General features: G+C 34.8%; 1 protein-coding gene across 1 annotated transcript; it reads right to left on the reverse strand.

The window, feature by feature from the left end:
* Positions 1-384: 384 nt before the first annotated feature.
* Positions 385-6,880, reverse strand: LOC125198832 (wall-associated receptor kinase-like 8). Its single transcript, XM_048097087.1, has 6 exons — positions 6,283-6,880; positions 3,788-4,171; positions 2,481-2,993; positions 2,019-2,375; positions 1,647-1,823; positions 385-1,571 (listed from the first exon to the last, which is right to left on the reverse strand). The coding sequence occupies exons 1-6, from the start codon at positions 6,878-6,880 to the stop codon at positions 385-387; spliced, it is 3,216 nt and encodes a 1,071-aa protein (XP_047953044.1).
* Between the last annotated feature and the right edge of the window lie 3,238 nt (positions 6,881-10,118).

A 10,118-nucleotide genomic window follows, 5' to 3' on the forward strand; every position in this document is an offset into this window, starting at 1 on the left:
TATAATTGCTGTTCATTAGTTCTCAAACTAAGATATTTAATTAATTTTTGAAGTGGTCATGTATATCGTGGCATTTATCATGTATGATCATTGGTCATTTGTATGTTTCGGTAACTAGCAACAAATTAAATACTGATAACATAAATAATTAGATTCACACATGCATCAAATCACTTTTCGATAATCATTCAACTAGGAAATTAAACATAGAAATAACAAACAACTTCATATTCAATATGGTACAACTTAATTACACGTTAATATCTCAACACAACAGACTTCACTAGTACATACAAGAGGAAATATAATATTTACGAGAAATTTAAAAACACTAAGAATTTGACAAACACTTTAGAACTTTAAATTCTGGATAGTTGTTGCGTATCACATTAAGGGATGTGCGTCTGAGGATGAAGCAGAGGGACTCTTGTAACTGGCTGTCCATGAGTATTCAATATCTGAAAGTGATATGGGCTTAACTTCAATGTCTGTCTCATCCTCAAATTCTTCTTTCAAAGTTGAACAGGACATATGAGATATCCTAAAACTTTCCAATTCTGTTGAAACTTCTTTCATTGTTGGTCTCATTTTCCCTTTCAGATTCAAACACCTCTGCGCAAGCCTTGCAACTAAAAGCACTTCTTCCATCCTACCTTGCTCTAAAACTTGAGGATCTAAAATTTTGTCAAGGCATTTTTCTTCCATGCATGTAAGAAATCGTGTTGCTAGGCTTCTGTCATCGTCTGTTTTCCCCATAGATATCGCCCTTTGCCCGGTTAGGAGCTCGACAATAACTACTCCAAAACTATACACATCACTCTTTTCTGTGAATTGGCTCGACTGAAAATACTCTGGATCTAAATATCCGAACGTCCCTTTAACCATAGTAGTCAAATGAGTCTGATCTGCATTAACCGACCTTGAAGTTCCGAAATCCGATACCTTGACTACATATTTTTCATCTAAAAGGATGTTACTGGACTTGATATCTCGATGATAGATAGGCACGGAAGATGCATAATGTAAGTAGGCTAGTGCCCCTGCTATATCTGATGCGATCTTCAAACGCATGCTCCACGAGATCGGAAATTCATTATTTGGATCGTGAATGAGCTCAAAAAGAGTCCCATTTGGCATGAATTCATAAACAAGGAGAGGAACCTCAGTCTCTAAACAACAGCCGAGCAATTTGACCACATTTCTGTGATTGATCTGTGACAGTATCACCACCTCATTTATGAACTGTTCCAGTTGATTCTCCTCGACCAACTTTGATTTCTTGACCGCCACAATCTTGCCGTCGGACAACATTCCTTTGTAGACCGTGCCTTGCCCTCCGCGTCCGAGAATCCGACTTTCATTAAAGTAATCTGTAGCGAACTCCAGCTCTTGTGAGGGGAAAACTTTTGTTTTTCCAAGTGCCCCTTCATTAGTTTGCTGTTGTAGGAGAAGACCACCATTTCGTTTAAAGAACTTCTCTTTAACCATTTTTTGCTTTCTCTTTTTCAGCATCTTATACATCCCAAAGGACATAAGGAGGAATAGTATAAACCCTAATGCAGATCCCATACCTAAATGTGCAATTTACTCGTCAAAACATATCCTTTACTGAATTTTTTTGTATTGAATGATGATGATGATGCTACCTGTCAAGATTATGCTCTTGGACTTGGATTGTGTGACCTCAATACATCCTTTGCCATCTTTCCTTCCATCACCATAAAATCCTCTTGGACACACACAGGTGACAGAACCAGGAGTATTGGTGCAAATCGAATTTGAATTGCATGGATTTGTTGTATTATCACCACATTCATCAATATCTACTAGGACCAAAAGCATCACAAGAAAGTGATCAATTCAGACATAATTCAACACAATCAAACAATGTGCAAGAATTTTCCATCTGTCCCAACTTAGGAGTGTCGGTTGACTTGACACAGATTTTAAAGAATATGGATCTAAAGTTTATATAGTTTAATACGAGTAAAATGAGTTAGTGAAATGTGAGTACCGACCTTGACATCCTAGTCCAAGGTAAGGATTGCCTTGGTATCCTTCCAAGCATCGGCAGATGTAGCCTCCAGCATTTTCATCAAAATCAACACAACTTGTATTGCCCTTACAACCAAAAGTAGTAGCCTTTGTTTGTGCTACATTGCAATTCTCTTTCCCAATCCTCCAATCTAACACCACTACGGCCAGAAAATAATTATAATCTTCGAGTGGTGCAGTTGAGTTGCTAAGATATTCCAGTGGGTAACCACCAAAATAATATGAAGTCTTCTCTGAGACGAAAGCGTAGCTGCAAGGGTATAGCTTCCTACGCCATTGTCCACTTAAGTCTGTCAAATTTGCTTCCAAGTAAGCGATACCTGTATGTTTTTGTTAGAGGATTTTAATCAGATTTAGGATTCTACTTTTTAGGGTTATAAATAAATACAGTAGTTGGTTATTGTGTAAGAAGGTGATGGTTTTACCTCTAGAAATGGGGGACTGGCAACAGCCATTCCCGGGCATATACCTCTTAAAATCTGCATATGTCACGTAGGATGTTGCGCAAGAACCATATTCGCCTTGATCGCTGGAGCGGGTGCACAAGGCGGCGCAGCTTCCCCCTACAAAACTTGTGTTGTTGGATTTTCCATAGGCCACCGCCATGTCGTCGCAGCCATGGGCGGTGAGCACATTCAGCGTCGACAGTGTAAACTGAGTTGCTGTCAAATCAATGATCAAGCTTCGGCTCTCTGACAAATTGTAGCAGGCGAAGGCTACCTTCGGGTAATTAACCCTAACCTGAGATTGATCATTAATGTCGTAGATTTCTGCATTGAGAATGGAGAGGTATGCTTTGGGGGGGTTGGTGGTGACATTGCAGCTGATCTCGAAAGACGGATCCATGTAGCAATTTGGCCCTATTCCGAATGGATATGGAATCGATAAATTCCCACATTGATCCAGGCATCCAGGTTTAGCCACCGGTAGGGAATATGCTAATGGAAGAAGAAGAAGAAGAAACAAGAATAAATCTAATGATGCAAAACATACCATGCAAGTAATTTACTTTATTAATTTGTTATTCCCTCCGTCTCCCAAAATTTGTCCCACTTTGACCCGACACGGGTTTTAAGAAATGTAATGGGAAGTGAGTTGAAAAAGTTAATGGATTGTGGGTCCTACTTTTATATAGTATTAGTTTTATAATAAAATGTGAGTAGGAATGAGTTAGTGGAATATGAGGTCCACTACCAAAAATGGTACAAAGCGAAATGAGACAAATTTTGGGGGACCGACTGAAATGGAAAAATAGGACAAATTTTCAGGGACGGATGTAGTACTTCCTCTGTCCCCGATTAAGAAACACATTTGCATTTCTGCACTCGTTTTGTAAAAATAATAATAAATAGTTAAAGTCGATATATATTAAAATAAGATAGAGAATAAGGTAGAGAAGAGTCTTCTTTATATTATTCTTTCTTACTTTACCATTTTTCCACTTTAACTATTTATTACTCCCTCCGTCCCACAAAAGATGTCACACTTTCCTTTTTAGTTTGTCCCATAAAAGATGTCACATTTCCATTTTTAAAAAAGTTCTCTCTCACATGAATATAAAAATTATATTTTCTCTCTCCATTTAACACACAAAACAAAACCTCATAAAATCACGTCATCGTTCCACAAGTGTGACATCTTTTGTGGGACAGAAGGAGTACCATTTTTATAAAACGAGTGGAGAAATGCAAGTGTGTCTCTTAATCGGAGATGGGGGAGTATAATATAATACCTTGGCATCCTCCGTTGAGATAAGCATTGCCCTTGTATCCTTGAAAGCAGATGCAATAGTATCCATCAACATCATATTCATCCCAACAAATACTCCTATCTCTACATGCATAGCTAGGATCATTGGGCAGCTGCTGACTGCAATTCTTGTTCCCAATCCGCCAATTTAGCTGCACCACCGGTGCCATCGACGTCTCCATAAACTCATCTGAGAATGCCTTGGAGTTATTCTGTAGAAACTCCAACTTATACGAAAATACAGATTGATTTCCACTGTCAAATACAAATCCTGTCTCCTGGATAAAGGCATAGCTGCATGGGAAAACCCTACCACGTGCCAATGCTCCACTTAGGTCAGTTAATTGTGCTCTTAGGAAAGTGCTGCCTGCGGAAAAAAAAAAGTTCATTTAGTCTATAAACCACCTCGTTATCATGTCCGTAAGTTTTTTTTTGCACTAGAGTCCGTAATATTGTACATGTTTTAATTAATTTATTTTGTTTTTGTCTCGTTTAATTATCAATTTTCTATACATTGGTTTGAAGTTTTAATCATCAACTAGTGCATGGTAATTTGTATCATTTAATTTGACTATTTCCGTTTAAGGGAATGATCAATTGCTAACTCATCATTTAATTACTAATTACAACTAATTTAAGGCCACATGATTTTAAAAAATGTGTGGTCTACAATTTGCCACGTGTAATTTTCGTTTTTATTAATTAAATCGAAAAAAGATTAAAAAAAACGCCAAATTAGGGTTTTGAATGAAAATGTGAATATAGTGTTTCGAAAATATCAACACAATGCTTTGAGAATGTCAACACAAATTTAGGATTGACATTGTATATGCTTTATATTGACATATTATCTTAGCTGTATTGACATTACCTGTGAAAAATACGAAAATTCTAGATTTTTTTTTTTCAAATTTTGACGTCGGAACTTATGCATGTGGTATATCGTTGGAATCTTTATAAAATTATCTTTAATTTGATATATGTTATATGAATTTAAAGTTTTGGAATTTCTTTTAAAAGTTAATTATAACTAACTTGACATTAATACCCCTATTGATTTTTATTGGAATTAATCCTATAGCCTTATTGATGTTTTTTGTTGATCGTATTGACATTTTGTGGTTAATGATCTAGGCCTTTAATTTGAATATCTAATGGCTATTATTGAGTTGTAGTTAGCAATTAAGCATTGAGTTAGCAATATAACACTCCCCTTTAGTTTAATATATGGTTCATTTTTAATTGGGGATCGATATAATTCAAAGATAGGGTACTGTATATTTTTCAACTTCATTATTTGATATATTCAAAGAAAGTTTTTTTAAAAAAAACTAAATTATAATCATTTGGACCACAAAATAATATTAAAATACTAATAAATATGATTTTGCCATCCATTTGTGGATAGTGAAATAGTATCTATTTCTTTATAATATTGACTCTTTCCTATCAAATAAATAAGTGTAAATTGCCGATTAAAATCACGAAATATTTAATACTCTCTTCGTTCCAATTAAGTTGAGTCTAATATTATAACTTGAGTTGTAATCCTTTTTGGGATGTCCTAATTAAGTAGAGTCATTTTTTATATAAAAACAAAACATTCATTTAGTCTTACTTTATTCCATCACTTACTCTATTCTATCTTTATCTTTCCTATTTTATTCATCTCTCCCACTTTTCAATACAATTTCTTAATTTTCATGTCCTAAAATTTTGATCCGACTTAATTGAGACACAGAGTGTGAAATTTTGCAACATTGTCTATATTCCGACAAAATACGTGGGCATAAATCTTGAGTGACAAGCAAATAACCATCCTTGTCCTCGCATTCCAAAACATATTCTTTAATGTTTGATCACTATGTTTTCATATTTTGTAATTTAATTTTAGATTTTGAAAGTACAGGACTGGATTAGAATTTGAATATCTTTCATGATTTATTTAGTGTTTTGCCTAATAAATAAATATATATATATATATATATATATATATATATATATATATATAAGAATTGAGGTTTGTGTTAAAATGACAACCCCTCTTAAAATGACACTGTGACACGCTTATACAGCAATATTACAAACGCTACACAGCAATATTACAAACACTACACAAAAATCTATAAATTGTTGTATAGTGTGTCAGATATTGTTGTTCAAGGAAAATTGTTGTATAAAGACCAGCACATTGCTGCCCATCTTTTTCCAGATTTTTTTTTTTTTTGCCATGTGGCAGCTTATTATTCGTCCTCGTGTACAAATGATTGGCTAGAAATGGTGGTATGATGTTATTTAAAGGGGTGGTGACCCCCAAACATGCCCCTAAGAATTGATTGCAAAAGAATAAAAAAATTAAATTAAATTTTTAATTAATTTCAATCTTTGAAAACATATTAGTACTATTCTAGTACTACAATATTTGCACTTATAACGACATCAATTGAAACAGCCATTAAGAGGTTTGAAATTAATTACCTCCGGTAATAGGGGCACGGCAACAGCCATTACCGAGCACCGACCAAAACCCGCCATCCGGGCAATACCCAACGCCGCCGGTGTGATTCCCCTCGCCGCAAAGCGTGGCGCAGCTGCTCCCCACCAAGCTCCCGTTCGTCTGCTCAGTCCCCACCAAAATCCCGTTCGGCTGGTCAGTCCCGAGCACCATATCATCGCAGCCGATGGCGGTCAGCCAGTTCTCCGACGACAGCGTGTACTGAGTTCCCGACAGATTCAAGGCCGCACCGTGCGGCTCAGTTTCTGGCAAGCCGTAGCAAGCGGACGCTACAAAGTTGGGGTACTTGACCCGAACGTAAGTTTCGTTTATTTCGATCACTTCTTTATCAAGAATTGTGATGTACGCTTTTGGAGGACCCGTGGAAGTGGAATTTATGCAACTGATGTTGAAAGACGGATCGAGGGAGCAATCCGACCCGACTCCAAATGGATATGGAATCAATAGCTTCCCACACCGGTCCGGGCATCCGGGTTTGGCGACAAGGCCGGCAGAAATGGATGGCGGAAGAAGAAAGAAAATCGAAGCGATTATGAAAATTGAAAATAATTGGAAAGCCATAATTAGGAAATTTGAATTGTGGAAGTTGAATAGGGAAATAAGTACTTCTACCATGAACTCATATATATACAGAGAGAAAGTACGAATTTAAAGAATTTGTCATAACTCATAAGTAACGAGTTAAAGTTGATTTGGAAATGATTTAGGAAAATACAAAGTCTATTTATAAAAAATACTCCATCCGTCCCACTTTAGTAGTCTCATTAACTTTTCTGTCCTATTTTTGTAAAAATGATAAAAAATAGTTAAAGAGGAGAAATGGTAAATTAAGAGAAAGAATAATATTATAGAGAAAAGTCTTATCTGCATTATTGTCTCTCTTGCTTTACCACTTCTCCACTTTAACTATTTTTTACAAAAAGGGGACAGAAAAATCAATGGGACTACTAAATCGGGACGGATGGAGCAGTAAATATAAAATATTTAATGAGTAAATTTTTACGATCTAATTAGTAGTACGTACTAAATTTTTAGGTTAACAAATATCGGTACGAACTTGAACTTATATACTTACTCTTTTATGTCCCTTATTAATATGTTTAATAGTATCTCATTTTAGTATGTCCTTCAAATTATTCCACTTTAAAATTCTCATATTTTACCTTTAGTACATATAGGAGTACAAAAATAAGCATGATGCACGCATACTCGAACATTAATTTACGATAACAAATTATACTAACATCTCTACAACGAATGAATCTAAAATAGCATTTATTTAAATATGTGGTGGAAAAGTATAAGTAAACTGCCAAAGGGAGCATAGATTTCAGATATATATTTGATATAATAAGCTGATGAGAGTGATTTTATATTCAAAATTGTGACAAAATCAACCTATTTTTCACTTGTAGTATTTTTTATTATTCATATCCAATACATTTATGTTAATTTATGCACACTTGCACTTGCAGTTTCTTGAAAAGTATCCACATTTCTTAGTATAATTAATGACACTTGCAGTTAATTTGGTGCCTAGTAATGAAAAAGCAAATTAATTAAAATGAAATAAATTAACTAAACACAAGACATCTTATTTTAACTAATATATCAACGTAGGCTTATCTATAGAAAACGATATCATATGTAAATTGACACTACTGAATCAAACGTGACAGAGAGACTTTTCAAGTCAACTTGTTTTTCATATAATATATGTCACTGTAATACATTCTTTTTATGTCCGATTATCGAATATATATGTCGAAATCAATCAATAATTAATCATAACTTTTCCATCGTTAATTAGTCGATCAGCAACTCAGCCCTATTTCACATCCTAAATCATGTCATAACTTATTTTTTTCAATTATTACATGGCATTGTGTTCGACCTCCAAATCATATCACAGCACTTCCAACTTATATCTTAAATTATACCATTACTTAATTATATTTTCTTTTATTAATCTCCCATTTCATATATTGTTAAATTTTCATCATTTGTGAAATGAAAACAAATAACTAAAACGTACTATAACCGCTAATATTAATATTAATTTAATATTGATAATTACATAGTTTAAATTTCTAAAATTATATTTTTAGAAGAAATATATAATTGATGATGAATTATGATTCATTCTTGATTCTTCTAACCATTTTTGTATGTCTATGAGTTCTTAATTCGCTAAAACTTTTTTTTTATTTTTTGGGTTGGAATGATCTTTATGCAGTTAGTTGCTTAGAGCTGGCCTGGCCTTAGGGTTTTTCTAATTTGTTGCTAAAATATGCTGTACGCAGAATTTATTCTTGTTTCTAGATCTATAGAATTTTTTTTTTTAAACCCGTTTATTCTACCGACTGTGGTGATATTATCACACAACCGTTCACTTTCATGGTTTTGAACTACTCTCGATTTTCTCTAACCAATGAGAGATTCATGAATCGGTATAATATAATGTGTCAAAGCACATTGGGATGTAAAAAAACCGGAAAGTAATTAAGAAAAAAAAAAATTGAATATAAAAACATGTACATTTAATTTGATCTCTTTTAATTTCACATATTCGACATGAGACAACTCACACGTGAATATCTTAACACAAAGAGTTCACCAGCATACATGAGGAAATATAGGGTTTACGAGAAGTTTGAGTTAGTTGGGGCATTATGTTAAAAAAGAAGCAATAAGAATTCGACAGACACGTTAGAATGTTAAATTTTTGGACAGTTGATTGAAAAAAAACCAACTCCTTTCCCCCGAAGGCACCCGGGACAAAATGCTGTTCAATACAAAACACTCAAGTCATTCTCAAAAATACTAAGGACCAGTGGTCTCTACATTAAAACATATAAAGGAAATCATAAAAAAATAAATAATGCTTTATAAAAATTTCAGCCTTTCCCCCACCTCTTGTAACAACCATGTTCACTACTTCCCCCTTTCCAAAAAATTTCTGCCAAATTCATTAAACCCCATTGATGCTGAAACTGCAATTTCATTTACTTCATGATGCGTATCACATTAAGGGATGTGCGTCTGAGGACAACAGAGGGACTCTTGTAACTGGCTGTCCATGAGTATTCAATATCTGAAAGGAGGGCTTAACTTCAATATTTGTTTTTCCTCAAATTTTTTTTCAAAGTTGAACAAGACATGTGAGATATTCTAAAACTTTCCAATTTTGTTGAAACTTTTTTCATTGTTGGTCTCATTTTCCCCTGCAGTTCAAACCCCTTTTGGAAGTCCAACAAAACCATCTTCCATTCTACCTGTCAAACGAGGATCAAAAATTTTGTAAGGGCAGTTTTTTTCCATGAAAAGGGAACCGTGTGAAAAGCTTTTTGTTTTCCCCATGATATCGCCCTTTTCCTTTTGGGCTCGACAAACTACCCAAAACTATAGACATATTTTTTCCCGTGAACGGCTCGATTGAAAATACTGGATCTGATATCCAAACGCCTTTAACCAGTAGTCAAATGCGCCCGATCTCTTAACCACAATTTCCCGAAATCTGACACTTTGACAACATTTTTTTCATAAGAAGGATGTTACAGACTTGAATCTGATGATAAAAGGGAGGAAGATGCATAATGTAAGTGGGTGCCCCTGCTATACCCGCTGGAACTTCAAACGCATCCCCCATGAGTTTGGGAAATTTTTTTGGGTTGTGAATCAGCTCAAAAAGAGCCCCATTTGGCATGAATTAGACAAGCAGAGGAACCCCAGTCTCTAAACAACATCCGAGCAATTTGACCACTTTCCCCCGTGATTGATCTGGACCCCAACCTCATTT

Source organism: Salvia hispanica, unplaced genomic scaffold, assembly GCF_023119035.1.
Source record: "Salvia hispanica cultivar TCC Black 2014 unplaced genomic scaffold, UniMelb_Shisp_WGS_1.0 HiC_scaffold_29, whole genome shotgun sequence".
NCBI classification, from domain to species: domain Eukaryota; kingdom Viridiplantae; phylum Streptophyta; class Magnoliopsida; order Lamiales; family Lamiaceae; genus Salvia; species Salvia hispanica.